Raw genomic sequence first — 21875 nt, 5'->3', positions numbered from 1 at the left:
CTATGTTTTTATTCAGACGTGTTAAACAAACCAACATCTTATGCAATGTCCTCTTCTGTCTAATCTGAAAGTGCAACATACTAAAACAGTAAAGAACCTGCATTGGCAGAAAAATTTAATCTTGCCTTACAACATCCAACATACAAGCTTCTCCTTGAAGCCATCTTTTTAACTCCTCCTCTGATCCAAAGATTATTCAACCTTGTCTATATCGACCGGGGCTCCCATCTCTTTTTTTGTGCTTATATTTTATTTGTTACATTTCTTAAAATTGAATTTCAATTCAGCCATTTCTACTGGTCTGAATTTCTTATGTTTTGTCTTCTAAACTTAAAGTAAAAATTGAGAATTCAGTTTGAGTTTTGGAAAGTGATTATTGGAAAGCTCCTTATTTTGTTAAAACTTGCAGCTAGTTTCTGAACAGATTCCACCACGTAAATTCCTACATTCATGTTAAAAAAAAAATAGCAAAAAAATAAAACAAAAAAACAAGTAGAATCTTTAATGTGTACAGGACATCTACAGAACCTACACTCTGATTCATTTATTAAAAAAAGAAAAATGACTAAAATATTTAAAGTGAATTATGAAAAGAAATGGAGTAATTGATCATCATCAGTGTAACCACTTCCAGAACAGTCTTGAGTTTGGCCAGTTCATCAGCAATCACTTTAGAGAAGCAATTGCTGCTGCCCATCAGTCTGGGAAGAGTTATAAGGCCATGACCCAACTAGCTGAAGGTAAAAATTATTCACTAGTGGGAAACATTTAGGACAGCTGCAAACCTTCCCAGAAGTTACGTGTTCATTAGAGCACAAACGTTGTACTCTAATGAACACGTCTGTACTACAAACACAAATACACCGAATAAGGAGAGAACGTTGGAAAAGGTTTTCACAAGAAAGCCTCTTCGCTCTTAAAAAAAACAAAAAAAAACAAAAAAAAAAAAAACAATGACTCCTCCAATTTATAATTGTATAATTTGCTTTCGCCTTGAGAATCATTTCAAAGCCTCATCAGCTGCCCTCATAGGTTTCAGTTTTTCAGCACCGAGCCAAAGTGACCCCTTTCAAACTCATCATTTCCAACTTTGTAGTTAAAAAAGGCTGAACCTATAATTCCCAGACAACAAAAGACAGCAGTGCAACAGAGAGCCAACCTGTTCAGTTCCATCTTAAACTGAAAGCTAGTAAACTCTGCTTACAAACCGTAACATGTATCTGCTGCCACCTAGAGGGACCAAGCTGTAATTGCAATGAGAAGGACACCTTGTGGGAACGTCTCCAGCACAATGGGTTTTTAATACAAACTAGAAATGTCGAACAGAGACACAAAACTCACATTAGTCCTACAGAAGAGATTATTTGGTGTAATTTACAGTCCAATGTAAGGGTTTCCTCTGGGGAAGTAATCAGCTTGACAGGAGGCAGCAGTCTTAACAGTGTAAACAAATATTGGAATGACATTAACATGTAAAAAGAGGGGGGTGGGGGGGGGTTGAAAAAGCAGAAATACATTACTTTGTTCCACATCAAATACAGTTAAATTATATTATACAAGCATTTATTTTTGGGAACATTCAACAGCAGGTTCAATTTATTTGTTGTTGCAGGATTCCCTCGTCTTTAAAGGGGAGACTTACAGTTTAAGGTATTTATTTATTTTTTTTTTTTAGGATAAACGTTTGTTCCATTGATTGCAGTGCGACCAAAATATTTATTTTGCGAAAATGTTTTAGTGTTAAATATATGTTCCATAAATATAACATCCAGGAGCCTGATAGCGTCGATGCTTTTGTTTTGCAGCTTCTTTTGCAGAAGAGAAAGCAAAAACAGTTTTTCTGTTAGTGTCATTTTAATGAAAACACCCAGTCTTCTAGTGAGCTTTTTTTTTTTTTTTTTTGGGAAAACTCCCAACAACTCGGTAAAGTCTAAAAAATGTGCAACTTACTGCTAAACTCTGTAATTACAGTACGTCAAACTTATTCTATACAGTTCTATAAACCCACTACTGTACAGGGTTGAAAACTGACTACAGCAGAAATGTCACCGTAACACAGAGAGGAACAAGCCGTGCTTTAAAACTTCAACTGTAAGGAACTTTTTACATAAATATGAAAAGCACCGTATGGTTGCTTTTAATCGCCACTAAAATGCTGCAGGACTTGGAACATGAGAAGGAAGCTTTGAGCCGTTTCCTTCAGCGTTTAATGGCAAGTCTTAGAGCTGATCTTAAAAATCGAGTTGGATCTAAATCTAAATTTAAGAAAACTAAGGCTTGTGACTAAAGGTTTGCTGGTTCAAACTCCTGGATTGTTTGAGAAAATGTGGAAGAATATATATATATATATATATATATATATATATATATATATATATATATATATATATATATATATATATATATATATAAAATCTCTTGAGGATAAACTTTAATGCCAGCCAATAGCAGATCTGGAGTAAGCCCGTCTTTCCACCTCACTTTTGTTTTTGTGTGTTTTTAAATAGCTCCTCCCTCCTTGGGGATAATAACAATCTTCTTTATAAAAGAAACTTAAATTTGTACAGGTATTTACAATCCAGAGGAAGGGAAACAAAGGCAATTTGTGTTATTTGTCTTTTAGTCCCACATTCACAACAAATTCAGCTGATTTCTCAGTCAAAGAAAAATAAAAAAAAAATAAAAAGTTTCAGGGTGCATCGTGTCCTGGGCCAGCCCAGGTCCCTGAGTTATCAGTGCTTGTTTTTTTTTGTTTTTTTTGTTTTAGGCTTTTTTATATGAACTCAAGTCGAGTCTGAATCGCTTGTGTCTGATGACGAGGATGAAGAGGAGGAGGTGGAGGAGTCCGAGCTGGAGCTGCTGCCGCTGAGGCGCGACGGCTGGGCGTGAGTCTCCACAGCACTGGGCTTCTCCACTAAGAAGGGAAAAAGCAAATACAAGTCAGAAGAAGTTTTACTGACGCAGCTGGCTGGAACAAACAGAACAAAACTGTCTAAAAGCTCTGCATACTTTTTAAACCCTTTGCTAGTTATTATAAGTTGTTTATGCTTATACGCTCCGGTTCATTTTTTTTGCAAATATGGTGTTGTGCAATTATTGCGAAATATCTCTTTTGCCCACAGATGGTGTGATCCTTTTCTGCACTGCAATGCAAAACAAATATGTTTGGCATTTAAACAGGAGAGTTTGAGCTCACCTTTAGGTTTTGTGGGTTTCTTGACAGAATTGAGCTGTCCACTGACATCCTGCAGCCTCCTCTCCAGCTCCCTCCTCTTCTCCAGAGCCAGATCCTCTTTAGACATACTGCCTTTATTTTTCACCTCTGCAAAACAACAAAAAGGACAGCATTAGGATCTGCACAGTCCGTTGATTTGTTATTTTTTTACAACAATCTGTGTCTTATATAGACCTCTTTTAAAGATGCATCTCAATAAATAATTTAAAGTATCGCTTTAATTTAAAAAGGGAAACTCTTTAGGTGATTTTTTTTTTTAAGTTTGACAACTATAGCTTATAGCTAAAGAGAAGCCAAATTTCAGATTTTCATAAATTTAGATGACATATAATAAACAAAAAAGGATCCTTAATATTTAATTCTGCCTACTGAAAGTATGTCTGTGTAACTGTACAGTTTATGTGCTTAACACTCAAGTCAAAATATTAGCACTGACTATTTCCCATTAACCTCAAACAACCAAGATACTCTGCATTAAAAACATAAAAACAAATACCAAACAGGACCTGCAGGGAACGCAGGAGGAGACGGCGGCGTTATCTACCTTGCTCACCGTAAGGCTTACGGGGCTTCTTCCTCAGACACGTCATGACGTAGCGCTCCAGCTCCTTCAGCGTCGACGGCTTCAGCGTTTCAAAGTCGATCTCGATCTCCTCTGGGTTGGTGTCCCTCAGAGACGGCTCCCTCGACTGGATGATGTGGACCACGCGGCCCAGTTTCTCGCCCGGTAGCTTGTTGATGTCCAGGCTGAGCTGGCGCTTCTCGTCGTACGACATGGGGACGATCTCCTCCTCTTCCTCGGAGTCGTAGTGGGGAAGCATGGAAGCGGCCAGCGACGGGTAGAAAGGTTTCTTTGCGGTCCTGGAGGAAGAACAGAAGCAACAGCAGGCGTCAGAGAGGACGTTTTCTGTGGGATTCCTTTCAATTAAAAAGGCGAGTTATATGAAAATGCAATGGGAGTAAGATCTACTTTTCTGCCACTAACTTGTTGCTCTTATTGCTCTTCTTTGCCTGCGCTCTCTTCACTTGTGAGACGCCGGCTCTGGCAGATTTGCTCTTCAGCATCTTGCCCGGCATCTTCCATTCCTCGGAGCCGGCTCTGCTCCTGCCGCCTCGGCTGCGCTTCTCGATCTTCTTCTTTTTCCTCTTCTCCTTCTTCTCCTTTTTCTCCTTCTTCTTCTTGGGTTTGACTATGGGGCCCTGGGACAGAGCGGCCAGCTGCTCGTGCACGGCCCGCAGCTGCAAAACGAAAACAAAGTGGTCGGTCTCCTCCGCTGGGGACGGCGCGGTGCGGAGTGGAAGCGCGTGCCGACGGCACAGACGGCGGCGGGACACTTACTTGTGTACACACCTGATCCTGTAACTCGGCCAGGCGATGCGCCCGCTCCTCCTCGCTGTCCGAGCTCATGCTGCTCTCGCTCTCCTCGCTCTCGCTGCTGGGCTCGCTCTCGGAGGTGGAGGACGACGAGGACGACGAGGACGAAGACGACGAGGACGAAGAGGTCGGGTTTCCGATCGCGGACATGGCCGCGTGCTCCATCTGCGGCTCGTCTGGCATCTTGGCGAAGCGGAACTCAAAGACGTCCTTGGGGACAGAACCAAAGGGGATCATTCCTCGGACAGAGCGGCTCGCCGGTCGGCCGGGAACGGAGGGACCGGCTCACCTGCAGCTTCCGCGCCATCGTCACAACGTCGTGATCCGGCGGATTGTACTTGTAGCAGTTGGAGAACATCAGCCTGACGTCGCTGGCAAACTGTTGTGCATCCCTGTACTCGCGGCAGTCCATCTTCCTCTGATGCCATTTAAACAGAAAACACGTTCGTTCAAAAATACTTTCAGCCTCTTAAACCGTCTCTGAATTCAATCGGAGCATTTTTAATGATTAAAAACTTCAGATACGGCGTGTGAATCTTTCTAATACAATGAAAACACAGCAGGAGGGCAGTCTGAGACATTTTCACTTAGCAAAAACAATTAAAGGTTGTTTTAATCGCAACAGCAGAAGGTCTCAAACTGGATGAAAAGCGATGAGCAACTTCCTTTTGTTGAACTTCCTCACAGCCAACAAACTCAAACCTAAGCAACCAGTAGCTGTTCACTCAAATGAAAAAATGTTCATGCCCCAACAACATTTAGACAGTTCTAGAGAAATAAGTATTGGGATCCAAAAATGTTACTGCCGAGTTAAAAATAATCTACCTGCCAATGGAAGTATATTTGTAAAAATAAAAGAAAAAAGAAAAACAGCAGCACATACTTTATTTACGAACGTAAAGAAACCATGAATTTTTGAATAAATTTAAAACCTGATGAACATAAATTAATAACAGAAAATTCATGCTGAATTTTAGAATCACAGCATTAGCCATGTCGGACTGAACTTTCAGGCTTGTCGGTCCTCTAAACGGTATTTTTAAGGTAGCATAAATTTTTTTCAGATAGACTCCAACTGAAACAACATTGTTTTACTGATCTTCTCCTCCTTAAGAAACACGCTGAGGGGACTGGTGGGCGGGGCTAACGTTCTGCTCTCACATGTTCACCTCGCTTACGTTCATCAACACTGTAGCCAACTATTTAGAAACTTTTTAGACCGCTCTAGTGACTTTTTTATTCAAAAGTGACAAACAGTGGATCTAGCGTGTAGTTTGAGACTTTGGCAACAAGTAAAAGCACCGATCGCTCTGAGTTTACCGTCTCTTCAGCAAACCATCAGCTGTGAGCCCCTCCCACTGACAGGCGGTCAGTCACTCAATCAGCGATAATGATACCGATAAAATACCGGATCGATAGGTATCGTTCAGAGTAGTTTTGATAAATCCTTAACGATACCTATCCCTGTTCATCATATTCTGCAATGCAATTGTGATCGTGTTCCACTCAAACACAATTATTTTCAGGGTGTTTATTTTCTTTTCTTTCGGGAGCGACTGATGAATTTCTCTGCTGCATCATAGTTGGGTTTTAGAAACACATGTAGCTTTATCTCTTATTTGTAAATGGCTGCCTTAGATTCTCCAAACTAAAACGTATTGGACCAATCACAGCGCAGGAGGTGGGAGTTTATGATGCATCACGCTTTACCCATAATGCAGCAGCACTTTTCTGTAACCATAACAGTGACGATGGCGGTCCCAATGGAGCAATGTTTTAATGACGCCCTTTGTCATGTCCTAAATGAGCTGAATATATCAGAGCTAAAACAGGGCATGTTGTGTAGAGTTGGAGATCACATCTGTAGTTTTCTGATTGGTTCTAACCAATTTCTGCTGACCCTCTTAGTCCCGCCTTTGGCAGCTTCCTAGTAGTGTTGCACCGATACTGATGTCAGTATCAGACGGGGCCCCGATTCAGCACTAAAAAGGTGGTATCGGCATCGGCGAGTACCAACAAATAGGGCACGATACCATTTTGATGTTTGTATGTCATTTGAACGCAGCCTTCTCTCTCCTGACTACTATTATACATGTTATATAAGTTCATGAAAGTTACACTATTTTGGCATTTGAGAGCCAAAACTCAGGGTTTAAAAGAGATTATTCAATTATTAATGGAATTTTACTGTCTCACTGTTGCACTACTATTATACATGTTATAATTTCACGAATGTTGCACTATTTTGGCCTTTGAGAGCCAAAAGTTTGTTTAACTATTGTCACCCATTCCAATTAGGCAATAAAAGGTTCTACTACCCTAAGTAGTATGCAGTTCTTCATATATACACACACACACGTCGATTTCAAACAGATGGTATCGGCCAATACTACACAGCCAGGTATCGGGGCCAAAAAAATGGCATCGGCGCAACACTACTTCCTAGACTGACTTCTTTAGTAAATGCACATCTTACTCTGCTGAGGGTTTGCTGAAAAAGGGAAGGCTAATGCTTCCTCCCCTTCTTAATGTTTTGATCTTAATTATTTCGCTCATTAACATGTTTTTCGCAGTTCCCATTAATCCTGTTCAATAGCTCTCCATGAAAAAGTTTTTCTCTTGCTTCGAACATTAGTATTTTGTAATGAGTGGTGATGCAGCAGCTTGCGGGGCCAAGACCTCTCCCACCTGGCAGCAGGTCTGAGAGAAAGCTGAGCGAGTCAGAACAATGTAGCATTGCAGACTAAATAAGTCTGTTCACACTAAACATCAGTGTGTGGGGTTCACTGACGCTTAACCGTTGGAAAACTCCAGATCCATTAGATCAGGGGTGTCAAACATACGAACAATTTAGTCCGGCCCTGTGGCTAAATGCATTATCATTATAAAAAAGAAAAAAATATTTTTTTTTTTTTCCCAGTGTCCTGTCTGGCAATGTAGCAATAAGAATTATTGTCTTAATGCCAAAAAGAGCTCACCAGATTTGACTTTCACAAGTGGAGCAGTACTGCTCCGCTTGATTTATGAATGTGAATAGTTTTATTATGATTCATGCGGGGAATATCTCAAATGATATGGACACTACAATGGGAAAGTAGGAGAGGAAAGGAAGAACAAGAAGAAAAAAAACAAAAGGTGAAAGAAAGAGGAGATAAAAGGAAGAGAATGAAAAAACAATAATTGAAAAAAAACATGTACTTCATTTAATTGAAAATATGCAGTTCCTATATTGTCCACGAGGGGCGCTGTGTTTTAATTAGATTGAGCTTCAGGTGTGGAAAAATTTAAATAATTTCTTAATTTTTATCTGTTTGATGTATTTTGTCATGTAGGACAGTGTTTTTATGTTCCAAAAAATGTAAATAAATGTTTTTCAACATTGTACAATCACTGTGATCAGTTCTTATGCATAATGCACAAGTAAATGTTTAACTGAGTAAAAGTATTGTTGAAATTGCACATACTTTTCTTAAAAACGCTGAGGTTATTAATAATATATTGTGTAAAAGTGAAATTAATTTTATATAAAAATCAACAACAAGTCCACATTTATTAGTTCTATTTAATCTTGCAATGAGTTTACTCATGCGGCCCTCTTGAGATCAGATTAAGCTGAATGCGGCCCCTAAACCAAAATGAGTTTGACACCCCTGCATTAGATCAAATCTACAAATATCAAGTTGTATAATATCATATACTTTACATTCAATTCTTCTTAGGTTTGCCAAACTCAGCGATTGATATTGAGATTTCCTAACTGGACGTTTCAACAAAAGGCTTGCCCGTCTGTAGACGGTTACCTTGATGGTGCTGAGGTCCATGGGACACTTGATGATGTCATGGTAGTCGTGCAGTCCCAGCCCGGTAGCGTCCACAGGAGTGTAGAAGGGCCACGCGTACGCCGCGTGTTTCTTTGACAGCATCTCTTTCAGCAGCCCGCTGCAGTACCGCAGCTGTGGACTCAGTTTGCCTTTCTTGGAGAGCTGAGGCTGGACAGAATCGGGCAGGTCCTTCTTAGGGGGCTTGATGGGACGCCCGCTGCCTACTCTGCGTCCGGTCCCGGCCATCATTGGCTGCAGGAGCACCGGACCACCAGAGCTCCTGACCAGGCCCATTCCAGGCGGGGTTTCAAGGCTCATGCCTCCCATTGAGGAGACGGTGTGCATGGAGGGGTCGTGAACCTGGCCCCCGTGTCCTCCTTTCCCCAAGCCCACCATGTGCGTCGATCCCGACATGCCGACGGTAAAACCCAGGGTAGAGGGAGTGGTGGTATCTGCTTTACGTTTGACACCTTTTTTCTGCAAAAGAGAAACATATTATAGCTTATTTCACTCATAAGCTAAATAAAAAAAAAAAATTTATCAACTGTTTTTTTTTTTTATCTTTGTAATCCGAGTAACACCTGGAAAAAAAATTCTCTTGTGGCATACATTTTGAAGCGGAGCATTTAAAAACACTTCTGTGTGTGGTACCTTTATCACATTCTCCACATAAAGTATTCATGCCTACCTTGGTTGTTGGCTGTGTAGGAGGCAGGCCCATGATGTTCGCCGGAGGCAGACTTTTGGTCAGAACAGTCTGAGGAGAGTTGGCCAACATGGAATCGCCGGTATCGGACGAAGAAGGCGAGTAGGCGGACTGGGACACCGCTGGAACCTGCTGAGCCCGTGACGCTGCGCATGGAGAACAATCACAGATAAAACACAAAGGGAAAAATATCACTGTTCACTAAAAATAAAAATAAAAAAATACATTGCACGTCAACTTTTACTCTAACACCACTAGAAACTGAGAATAAACGTTCCATTAGAAAAGCCTCCATTAAATCTTACTTGATTTAAGATGGTAGACTTCCACCTTATAAATTCCTACATTAATGTTAGGGCTGGGCGATAAACCAAAACGTATGACAATAAACGACGCCATTTTGCCCGTGTTGGTATTTTCGGTGTTACAAGCTGCTTGTCTAGGCCCTCCTCCTTTAATTATAACAAATCTTTTTACCCAATGTGTTGATCCACAGTTTCTGCAGAGCCAATGTTATTCACCACAGCTCATTTCTCAAAATCCTGTTTTGAGGTACGTTGCTCAGACCAGTCAGTTTAGACGCTCATTGCGACATGTGGAGATTGTAACCAGTGAAATTACCGCCACATGGATGCATCGCTTGTGGGGCAGGACACTTAAAACTCCATAGCAACAGCATGCCTAAAGCTCGCTCGGTTGCTGTACTCTCGGGGCATCCTTGTGTGTAAAAGTCAGCTTTTGGTGTTAGATGCACATTTTCACCAGGAAATATGTGTAAAGCTTCTGGGAAGACCCAAATAGCAACAGAAGAAGTGGTGGAGTTTCTCACAGGGCTGACAACGCTTATCAGAAAAGTTTTGGAGTGCGCCGAGACATACCTACAGAAAAATTGGTCTAGAATAATAACTTTTTTATCTCATTGGATTCAAATTTTAACCTGTCACAAAAAAGACTTGTCTCTTTTTCAGCTAGAATCTCCTCGCATTGGCCTGCAGCTGCATGTCGAGGAAAGACAAAAGAAAACAAGAGCAAAAAAACAACAATAAAAACATGACAATTTGTATGTGTTCCAACTTCAATCGGTAAGTGTGCACATCTTAATGGAGTAACATATGTGTAAAGGTGTGGCCGCCCCATAGCGTAATTATTATCACTTAATCTTTAACCTATATGCCCTGTTAGGAGAATATGTGTAGTTGGGATTTGCATCTATTAAGATAATTTAGCCGTAATTGTCCAGGTTATTATATAATGAATAAAACTGGCTGTGAAATAGCCCGTTGTGTGTGTGTGTGTGTGTGTGTGTGTGTGTGTGAGTGTTGGGGGGAGCCCTAATTCATATTAATCTTAATTGAACTGTATCTTACTCACCGTTAGATTTTCGGCCTCTTCCTCTGCTGTTCTTGTTCCTAGGAGCTGGAGGAGGGAGCTCAATTTCGTCTTGGGGCATCTGCGCCACCTTCTGGAGGAAGATCTTCTCCAAGGACTGGGCCATCAGCACGATGTCATCTGTAGGCTAACCAAGAAAAAAGAAAAAAACATAACACTTTATATTGTTCTCCAGCAACACATTTAAAAATACATTCTCATGTAAGTATGTTACACTTTTTACAGGTTTTCAAAGACACTCGAGCTTAGAATATTCTTACCATGGAGGAACACAGAGAATTACAGTTAGTAATTGACTTTGTAGACTACAATCAATACATATTTTTTTGTAGACGCAATTTTGATCATTTCCTTTTTTGATTTCTTAAAATGTCTCAACAGAAACAACCGTTTTTCTCCCCAGTACTACGTGTGTGTGGTGAAGCCTCTGGCTGCAGTCTGATGGTATCCTGTCTTTCTAAGCATGAGTCCACTGTATACATGGGCTGTGTTTGAAGGTAGGTCACCATTTATCAATTTGTACTTTTAGAACAAGCATGGTGGATAAGACCGTCTGCTTCGGTGATAACATAGCTGAGTTTCATCACTGTAGCTTTTCTTACTCCAGTTATGAGAATTTTATTTTTTCTAATCTATTATTTTCTGTGTATTTGTGCTTTCCATTTCCATCCAAATACAGGATCATTCTCTTCTCTCCAGGCTATTTTGTACTTTAATGTGACTTAAGTGTTTGCCGCATTTTGTGTGGCATGCTATAAATGTCTAATTTGATTAGTAAATAAAAATTATCTTTTATGGATTTTTGTAAGTTATTCATTTGAGATTCATTTAAAGGAGCACAGAGCAAGTTCCAGGATTTCTGCAGACGTCTGCCCTCTCTGGTGACAGATTTAAATTACACCAGTGTTGCACACGTGCATGCGAGAAGAGCAAAAGCATCTGCTCTGCGGCTGCACGAGTCTTTTGTTTAGAGGCATAATGTCTTCTGAGGTAAGAACGTTTTAAATATTAAAGTTAGCCCATGTTCTCTCTTTAATGCGTCAGTGGTGTTGGAGATTTAACAAAGTAGCCAGGTGAACGAGAGCGCAAAAGTGCATCACAACCACGCACACACCAAGAGAATATGACCCAAATCACTTTCTCATGAAGTGACTAATGAAGTTTATAGAGGCAACTGCTGTAAATATAGGAAATTCAAATCAAGTTTATTTGTATTGCATATTTCAGCAGCAAGGCAGTTCAAAGTGCTTTACATCATGAAAACTTGGTTGTGAGACCAGTAACACACATTCAATTTTATCAAGTGAAAAACATCAACACACATCAAATATGTTGGTCAATGGTCATTATGGTCAGCAACCTCTAAACAGGTGGGTTTTCAGTCTTGATTTAGAGGAACTCTGTGTTTTGGCTGTTTTAAAGTTTTCTAAAAGTTTGTTCCAGATTTGTGGAGCATTGGAACTAAATGCTGCTTCTCCATGTTTGGTTCTAGTTCTGGTTATGCAGAGTAGACCAGAGCCAAACTCATTTTACACCTTGGCCAACTGTAAGGGAACATTTAACCTTTAAACTTGTGCATTGCTCCTTTAAAAAAGAAAAAAGAGAAGAGAAAAAAAGATTGTATGAATCTCTAAAAACAAAAGATTTTAGCCGCAGCACTACAGTGGAACAAATCTTAATGTTGTTAAAGATCTTAGTTGATCCATCGATTGCGAGTAATTAGATTGGATTAACTTTGCTGTCCAAAAGAAATTTGTCTGGAATACAAACACTGGTTGTTGCATAAATATAAAATCCATAAATATCACATGACATTCATACTTATATGTTCACCTTTTCCCACAGAATATCGCACAATGTTCAAGCACTAATGGTAGAAGATTAAGATAAAACAAATGCAAAAAAAGGAGTAAATACAGCTTAAAATTCTATTATCTTTACATTCTACATTACCAGTTTAATATTTTTGCTGCATTTTAAGGCTTTGGTGGAGAGTGAGTTTGGTAAATGAGTTTCTGGTAGCGGTTCCATCTGATACAGGAACTCTGAGGAGTCGACCCGAAGACCCGGAAGAAGCTCACACTCTGATGGATGAGATAATTTCACGACCTGTGTGGTTTTTGTTTTCTTGAAGATGATCTGAAGTGAGGAATGCTGCTTGACTCCTATCAACTTCCTAGTTCTTTGTGTGAGCCGGATGAGCTGGCCTTTCATTTGGACAGGTTACTGAACCGGACTGGGATGGGATGCTGTACCTCTCCATCACGGCGTGGTAAAAGAGCTCCATCCCCTTCGGACCGACACCGCAGGCCCCCCGCCTGCAAAGGAGGTACAGTTGCTGTTGGATCCTGGTGGAGACTTAGTCAACCTGAATGCTCCATCATTGTTTATCGTCCATTTGTACTCCCAGGTATTTGTATTCCTCCACCTGTGCAACAGAGTGGTTATGGACGACTACTGGTGGATGGTCTCCTGCTGACTTTGGACCAAAGATCATCAGAATCAGGAAGTGATCCTCACACCACTGAACAAAATTTTTGGATCTGCGGTCTGTAGGCTATTGAACCTGATGGATCTGACACAGTCATCAGATAATCTTGTTGTATTAAGGATGCAGTCATCGGCATATGGGGTGACCAAGTCAAGTAAACTGACAACCTTGGGAGGAGCCAGTGTTGGTAGTAAAAAGATGAAAGTCCTGTTCACGCCGACCTGCTGGGATCGATTGATGGGCGATGAATTAAACCAGCTGATGATACAGGTTGACACTCATTTGTTTCAGTGTAGTCAGAAGGGCATGAGGCAGGAGGATTTAAAGCTGAACTAAAAATCAACAAAGGCACTCTAGCATAGGTCCTGAGCTCCTCTAGATATTAGCCACCAGCTGCACTATGTCATCACGGCTTCTCCTATATTTGTAAGCAAATTTATCAAAGGATCCAGTTGTGGACCCACATCCAGTTGCACATGGTTTACCATTACAAATATATGTTAAAGCAATGGATCTAGTGTTGTTCTCTTGCGGGCAACAATCTTTTAGCAACAGAGTTAATGATTGGCCTTTTCCACTGAGATGGGACTGTGTGTCAAGAGACTAATGAAATCAGCTGTCAACTCATCTGTAAAGGTTCTTAACAGAAAACCAGAGGTACCATCTGGACCTGCGGTCTTATTAACATTACCCTATGTGAACAGCTTATTAACAGATATACTATCAAACGAAATCCTGGCCATTGCTTTACAACCATATCATCAAGGACTCTGTCATATTCAGCAGAGAAGTCATGATTATCAAACCATCCATAAAAAAGTATTCAATTAATTTGCTTTGAACAGTTCATCTACTGCATAGAGAGATTTTTGTGAAGGTCTCATGTTAGCAGCTACTTTAATAGACTGCCATAGATAACAGATTGCCTTCTCATGGTGTACTCTTATGGTCTGTAGCTTCCAATTTAACTCCTTTTGTAAAGTTTTACTTTCTAGGCAATCGTTATTCTTAAAAACCTGTTTTTTTTCTCCTAATAATGCAATCTTTTACCTCCCTTGTAATGCAGGGATTATTGGGGTAAATCTTAACTTCTTTTCTGGAATCATAATCTCCACTGTGAATTTGATCTGCGATTACATGTTTGGCAATGTCCAAATTTTCTTCAAAGAACATGTCTCAGTCTGTGGATTAAAAAAAAAACAACAACAACCTTTCAGTCTCTACGCTGTCAGCAGACCAGATGGTAAGTGTTTTCATTTGGAGTTTGCTGCATCTCAGGCCAGTTTTGTATGTCAGAGTTGGACAAAAGTGGTTTGGATATGGCCCTGTGACCTTTTATATTGTCATAGAATGTGTCCATGTGCGACTTTGCCTGGTGGCCCAATAAAAGTACAGGTGGTGCAATATTTAAGTTGCAGTAACCCAAGTCTCCCATTATAAAGATTGGAGCGTTTGGAGTGTGCTGCAGTTGCTCATGGACACAGTCTGCTACCAGTGTTGCAGTAAGAGAGGCACTGCCCCCAGGAGGAACATAAATAGAGGAAATAATAATCTTGCTGATCTGAGCTCTCACCGAGTACTGTCTGCATCATGTGTCACTGACGTTAAGGCAAACATCGCACCCTCTCCCCTCTCCTGATAGCTCGTTCCTATTAGAGCCTATATCTGAGAATCGCTCTACTTCAATGCAGCTATCGGGGAATTCGGGTTGCAGCCAGGTTCCCATGATCAGCATGAGGCGTCCCTCCTACACTCAAAGCATCCCCTCCCTGAAAGCCGGAGTTCATCCATCTTGTTGGGCACTGATCTCAAGTTAAACAGAATCACAGACGTAGAGGCGGACGGCTTGCCCTCTTTTGCAGCCAGACGTCTCCTCTTGCGTCTTTGCCTAAATTGCTGTTTACGGGCGAGTGATTTCCGCCGGTAAATTTTAAGGGAGTGACCCAATGGAATCAGCAGGTTTCTTCCCACAGATCCTTTGTGGATCATCACAACAGACGTTTCTGGGTGTTTGCTTCTTGGAGGCTTTTTGATTTATAAAAGCAGTTCAGTTTTTAATGTACATTAAAGTTACATTTATTTTAAGCAAATTCCTACAGTAAATGTCTTTCGTTTTTCACTTTCTTCTCGTTTTCAATGAAAACTTGTTAGCAGTTAATCAGTTGTTACATTAACTTGTCTTTTCTAGGGAAAGTTCAAATATTCCTCACACAATGTTTGATGTTGACGTACGTCAACACAAGTCGTTTTCTAGATATCTCCAACATGCTTTAATGCTGAAATTTTAAAACTGACTTAAAGTGCAATTCTCCAACCCTGCACACGTTACCCATGAAGCTACAGACACTTTTGCTTTGGGTTATACAGTTAAGCCCAGAAACATTTGGACAGTGACACAGTCTTCATGATTTGGGCTCTGCATGCCACCACGTTGGATTTGAAATGAAACAATTAATCATTGAAGTGCAGACTTTAAGGTTTAATTCAAGGGGTTGAACAAAAATATATGATTCAAAATATGTAGGAATTGTAGCTATTTTTATACAAATGCTCCTTGTTTCAGGGGCTCAAAAGTAATTTGACTAATAAACAAAACCCTAAGTAGAATGTTACTTTTCGATATTTAGTTGAAAATCCTTTGCAGGCAATGACTGCCTGAAGTCTGGACCCCATGGACATGACCAAACGCTGGGTTTCCTTCCTTGCGATGCTTAGCCAGGCCTTTACTGCAGCTGTCTTCACTTGGTGCTTGTTTGTGGGTCTTTCTGCCTTAAGTTTTGTCTTGAGCAAATTAAATGCATTCTCGATTGGGTTGAGACCTGGCGATTGACTCGGCCATTGCAGAATATTGCACTTCTTTGCTTAAAAAAACAAACAAACAACAAAAAAACTCTGGTTGCTTTTGCAGTATGTTTTGGACCATTGTCCATCAGTACTGTGAAGCGTCGTCCAATCTGAGCAGAAAGTGACCCAATGCCATTGGAAGCCATGCATGCCATGCCATGCCATCTCACTGCCTCCACCATGTTTTACAGAAGACGTGTGTTTTGGATCATGAGCAGTTCCATTTCTTTTCCAAACTTTCTTCTTCCCATTATTCTGGTACAGGTTGATCTTAGTCTCATCTGTCCAAAGAATGCTGTTCAAGAACTAAGCCGGCTTCTTCAGGTGTTTTTTGGCAGTGAATTCTGGCCTGTTTTTGAGGCTGATTAATGGTTTGCACCTTGTGGTGAACCCTTTGTATTTACTCTCATGAAGTCTTCTCTTTATGGTAGACTTAGATACAGATACATCTACTTCCTGGACAGTGTTCTTCACTTGAGTGGATGTTGTGAAGGGTTTTTCCTTCACCATGGAAAGAATTCTGCGATCCTCCACCACCGTTATCTTCCGTGGACGTCCAGGCCTCTGAGTCCCCAAGCTCACCAGCGCTCTCTTTTTTCTCAGAACGTACTAAACTGTTGATTTGGCCACACCTAACATTTCTGCCATCTCTTTGATGGATTTATTTTTTTTTCCAGCCTCAGGATGGTCTGTTTCACCTCCATGGAGACCTCCTTTGACCGCATGTGTTCACAGCAACAGCTTCCAAATGCAAACGCCACACCTGGACTCACCTCTACCTTTTAACTGCTTAATTGATGACGCGTTAACGAGGGAAGAGCCCATGCAGCCTTGTTATTTATTTTGCAGTCTTCTGAGTCACTTGTCCAATTACTTTTGTTCCCTTGAAAAAGAGGCAGCTACATATTAAAAAGCTGTAATTCCTAAACCCTTGCTTCAATTTGGATGTGAATACTCTCACATTACAGGTTAAAGCCTGCACCTTAAGCCCATATTGATTATATAATTATATCCTGAATGTCTTTATAAACAGCTAAAACGACAAAACTTGTGTCACTGTCCAAATATTTCCAGGCCTAACTGTATATATAAATAGTGGTAACCCTGAGTATGTTCATACATCTCAACCTACCTTGTTGTAGATGTAGCAGTTAGTAAACATTGTGTTGAAGTCCTGTATGCACTCTCCGGCACTTTGGTAAAAGTTATTTTCCAAACGCTTCTTTATTGTCCCCATGTCCATGGGCTGTTTGATGATTTTATAATAATCCTGAAAAAGGCGGAACAATACAGTATTTCTTTTATTTGTTTTCTGGATGTAAAAAAAATATAATAATAATAATATGAAATGCTTTTATAAAGCATGAACTCATTTCCAAGTAAATAGGTAAAAAAAAAATAATGACAATTTCTTATCACTATAAACATCCAAGTTGAGGCAATGCATCAAGCAGCAAAAACAAAACTATCAGCTAGAAGGTGTAACCTACTGGCAGGTTTAGTCTGTAGGCGTCCACGGGTTCATGGAACGGCCAGGCAAAGTGGTGCCTCCACAAACACTTAATCAGGGTTTTCTGGAGGTACTGCAGCTGGTTCGTCATGCGGCCCGGCCGGCTCGGGTCCTTCACCGGGGGCTGCGGAGGGGCGGGGGTGGCTTGGGTCATTGTGTGCGGCAAGGAGGGGCTCTCAAAGTCCTCGTACAGCAGGGAGGGCTTGCGGATACGTTTTCCTGAGCTGCAGTGCTGGTCCAACATGCCACTGGACAACCCAACCAGAGAGCTGAAGTCAAGAGACAGCGAGGCCAGAAAAGAAGAAGGTTCAATTTCCAGTAGGAACTGTAGAGTTATGCTCTGCAGGAACAGGGAGGCAAACTGGAACTATAAATTGTTAAAAAAAAAGTAAATTAATTTAATTAAAGTTATGCATCATTAAACTGAGATAAGCACATGCACTTTTGGGCTGTCCAATATTTGTAAAGAATCCACATTTATATAGTGGATTGATTCATTCTCATTTGCCACATGAAGAAAATGGCCCTCCTGGTCTCATAGCTTATCCAGGAAACAGGAACTCCATCAACAGCACGCTACTTTTAGCACTTTCATGGGAGGCGCCGCTGCATGGGACCTCACCAGCAAACACTCATCCATCATGTGATAAGGCCCGCTGATAAAACTCCAAATCTTATCTGTACATAAAATAACATTCAGAACACAGCTATTATAACAGAGATTCTTATTTATTGCACGCAGACTTTAATTTAGAGTTAAAAAAACAAAACAATAGAAAATAGATCATTCAAGAATACAATTTATCCTAAATTTGCAAAAGCAATAGTCCCACTTTGTGTTTAGGGGTGATTTGTTGCATTATAATTTGTAACAACGCTGGTCAACAGCAGAGCTAGATGAAGGAGCAGCAATGATTCAACAAAACAGAAGTGACTTCTGTAGAGTTAAAGCAATCAACTTTATTCATCAGTGTAATAAATCTTTTTACAGAGCTTTTATAGTTTAGTGTTGGTTATAATTCATCATTGCAAACGCACTGGGTGTGGTTGCGTTTTACGGTTTAAATTAAAGCATATGTTTGTTAACATTAATTACATGGCTATGGTGAATGACATTAATAAAGTCATCTATTGAAGTATTAAGTAGGTAATTTGGGAACCAAAGACATGAGAATGTTAACATCAAAAATGTAAATGAACAAAAAATGTTAAATAACTTTACAAAAAAGAAAGAAAAATACCAGTTTTATAGTGAAAACAAGGATCAATGCCTTACACTACTGCATGCCTTTAAAGATCACCAAGTGACCATTTGCAAAGTTGCCATGACCAGGCAGTAGGTTCAGAGCATTTTTCCCTAAAGCGTTACGAGTGTTAAATAAAAAGGTATAAGACCGTGTGGGTGTCCTTTACAAGCCACAAGATCTTCAGGTCTGCTGTGATCTATCAAGACCACGTTTTGTAAAGACCACTTCAAGGATCCAATCCGCAGAGGTCATCCAATCAATGTTGTTAGGAAAATGTCAGGTCAATCTTAATCCTATCAGGTAAAAGAATAAAAAAAAAAAAATGGACCATAAATCAAAAGGCGCATAAAACAAGACAACAGAAGCTAAGGAAAACGAATAAGCCTTCAAAGACAAATGGACACAAAATTAAACAATTTTTGACTCTGATGTAAATGCCAAAGAATAAAAAATGAGAAACAATTTGGAGAAGGGTGTATAAAAGCAGCTGTCAGTTTCTGGTGCATAAAAAAAAAATAAAAAAATAAAGAGCATAGATGGCAAGCTACAAGACACATGTGTACTCTGCAACAGGCTCTAAAAATATTTATACCAAAAGCAATGAACACATAAAAAGTCCTGAAGTCCTTCACCAGCTAATTATTTTTAAGACCTTGCAGAAACCCTGTCGTTGTCTGTCTGTGATGAGCTCCAGTAAATTAATTTACTGACATTCAGACATACTCACCACATTTCAGCCTGCCTGGAATCAGACTAGGCAGATATTTAAGCTCACCCAGCAGATCTAAAGACACACCTGCCCTACTGACACATTAACTGTGGCAAAGCTTCTGGCCTGATTTACAACCTCAGATCAGGAAGATAGAATGGGTAGGTCAAGCAGCACAAAATGCCCGTATTTGCAGTAAATACGATTTTCCACCCAAAAGATCATACAAATCCACCATATAACTTATTCAAAATTGGGGATACTGGGTGTCAGCAGTAGGGAAGAAATTAGCTTGATGCAGTAATGGCAGCATACTGAAGAAGTTTGTTATCTTTTCTGCCTTATAAATGTATGCAATGTGCTAATAAGATGAATGGCATTTACAGTTTTAACACAAACTAAATGACATTAACTCACCATGTGAATTACTGACTGAGGTAGGCATGCACATAAAATTACATGGTCACTTATCATCCAAAAGTATTATATGATTTGTAGCCTTAAGCTATTTTAAAACTTTTGCTTCCTTGTGCATGTCTTTTTTATATCCTTTTTCATAACCGTATACAGTTTTACATGTATAAATGTATCAGACTGGCAGGAAGAAAGAAAAATAAAGCAGGATTCAATTCAGGAAATCCCTTTTTGATGACTCTTATATTTCTCATTAGTAGTACGTTATATCGGCAAGTCGTGGCTGCTGTTTGGGTTCCAACCACTTGATTATGCCACCAGTCCCCTAAATATTTTTGCTAATACATGGTTACAGTGTCAGAAATCCTGTTAAGTAAAATTAACAAAACATAATTGGATCTATAATTTCCATTAATGACACGGCCAGAGCTTATTGTTCAAGGTTGGGTCAGACGAACCCCTGCTGATATCACAGAGGATGAGGAAACTCTTTCAGGGCTGTCATACTCATTTTTGGGCTACTTTGGCATCATGAAGTCATTTAAAAAGGGCCAGTTGAACATTTATAGGTGACACTTGATTTCATAATTTCATTTCAGTTCACATAAAAATAAGTATAAAAAAATGTGTGGTAATATAAAAGTAGGACCCTTAAGCCCAGTTTATCTGCAAAAGAAAAAAAGTTATTATTTGGGTGATTCATGACCTCATGATTCTGCATCACTTTTCCTCTTTTTGAACATTTCTAGGTTGTGTTGTGAGAAAACTGACATCTAGTGGCAGGATGCTTGTTACTATACAGTTAAATCCACATTCACAACAGGAGCCACAGCTTTAGCCACTTTATACACTTTAAAGGATATATGCCTCTACATTATGCCTCCTTTTTTTGGCTCTTGAGGGCCAGATAAATTGCCTTGACGGGCCGGATTCGGCCCGCGGGCCACATGCGGTAGCATGCTAATGTTTTATATTGCAACACTTGACTGATTTGGTGTGAAAGCAGAGGTTTAAATAAACAGTCTGTGCAAATGTAGTTAGTATCATCACTATCGAGGCATTACGTCCGCACCGGGTCTACTTTAGCTTCGAACACCCGGCTGATGATGGCGTGGTTTGAACGCCCCGCCCTCCCTGTTTGTAAACACACACGGGTTCACAACGACAGCAACATCCACCCCCTCATTCTTATTAACATCATAGCCTCCCCATCAGCCCGGTAGCCAGGTTTTTGCTATTCTGTCGCGGGCAGCGTAGAGTCTAATTAATCCTTCAGGGCTGAGGCTGTCGCTAAATCGTCAAGACCTCCGTCGGTATTCCAGGCCGATCCAACGGGTTCGTTTAGGCGTTTTCCGCTAGCTCCATGGCTAACTGTGTAAGCGGATGTATGCTCGACCAGCTAATTGTGAAAAAAAAAAAAAATCAATTTGAATGGTCCTCGCATAAAAAAAGATGGAGGCTCGCGTTTCCAGGCTCTGTGTGAGCAAAGGAAAGAGCCGCCTCACAGAAAACCGGCGGGGAGCATCCTGCTGTGGAAGCCGACGGGGCTGCAGCTGTCATCTGCCTCCCTTCGGACTGCTGCTGCATGTAGGCTGGGAGCTTAACGCATGACCAGCTCATGATATGCGTTGATGAGAGGCAGCTAATTCATACAGAGGTACTGCTCAGCTTCGGGAGCTAGCTAACTCCGTCTGTAACCGAGGAAGCTAACGGTACCGCTGACGATAAAAAAAAAAAAAAAAAAAACAATACAGCTAGTCCGTTTTAAAAAGGTAAGTAACATCCTAAATCTGCATAAAGGTATGTTTAAAATTACCTGTCTTGGGGTGGGTTGACGGCCGCTTCCATTGGGCTGAGGGCGGAGCGCTATTACCATCAATTTCTCTTCTCTTTTTTTTTTTTTTTTTTAACGCAGATGTTAATCTGACAACCGCTACGCAGCTCCTAAATGAAATGGCGACCGGCCGTTTCCGTTTGAGCGTATAAATACTCGTCACGTGTCAGTGTTGCGTCTGTCCGGTGACGTCAACGGCGGCTCTGCGTTCGCATTGGCTGCTTTCTCACGTCTGTCAAACACGCCCAGCAGTCCACGGAATACGAGCTGTCATGTAGCTTTGGGCGCTTGGTATTTTGT

At 40.6% G+C, this 21875-nt stretch overlaps 1 protein-coding gene across 13 annotated transcripts; it reads right to left on the bottom strand.

The window, feature by feature from the left end:
- Positions 1–1282: 1282 nt before the first annotated feature.
- brd2b (bromodomain containing 2b) lies at positions 1283–21680 on the bottom strand. Of its 13 annotated transcripts, XM_036135303.1 has the most exons (14): positions 21558–21676; positions 18767–18911; positions 17352–17640; positions 16994–17131; positions 12782–12844; positions 10509–10653; positions 9120–9283; positions 8411–8908; positions 4900–5028; positions 4575–4820; positions 4206–4474; positions 3780–4096; positions 3197–3322; positions 1283–2914 (listed from the first exon to the last, which is right to left on the bottom strand). In XM_036135303.1, exons 3-14 carry the CDS (start codon positions 17613–17615, stop codon positions 2784–2786), a joined length of 2490 nt encoding a protein of 829 aa, XP_035991196.1. In that variant the 5' UTR covers positions 17616–17640; positions 18767–18911; positions 21558–21676; the 3' UTR covers positions 1283–2783. The 13 variants fall into 13 exon arrangements, with proteins under 13 accessions (XP_035991196.1, XP_035991190.1, XP_035991191.1 ...); XM_036135297.1 differs by lacking the exon at positions 18767–18911 and having other exon boundaries at positions 21558–21680; XM_036135298.1 differs by lacking the exon at positions 18767–18911 and having other exon boundaries at positions 3789–4096; positions 21558–21680.
- Between the last annotated feature and the right edge of the window lie 195 nt (positions 21681–21875).

This window comes from Fundulus heteroclitus, chromosome 3 (genome assembly GCF_011125445.2).
Source record: "Fundulus heteroclitus isolate FHET01 chromosome 3, MU-UCD_Fhet_4.1, whole genome shotgun sequence".
In the NCBI taxonomy this organism is placed as follows: Eukaryota; Metazoa; Chordata; class Actinopteri; order Cyprinodontiformes; family Fundulidae; genus Fundulus; species Fundulus heteroclitus.
The sequence above is the reverse complement of the archived record's forward strand: the minus strand, read 5'-3'. Positions and strand labels throughout refer to the sequence as shown.

Bases quoted from the DNA above. Each gene is read 5' to 3' on its own strand.
- brd2b (XM_036135297.1), bottom strand. From the start codon at position 21,589: ATGGAAGCGGCCGTCAACCCACCCCAAGACAG. The intron at 17,132-17,351 runs GTAGGTTACACC...CGCCTTTTTCAG, and splicing joins CCTACAGACTAAACCTGCCA to GATTATTATAAAATCATCAA. The intron at 2,915-3,196 runs GTGAGCTCAAAC...TTCCCTTCTTAG, and splicing joins GAAACCCACAAAACCTAAAG to TGGAGAAGCCCAGTGCTGTG.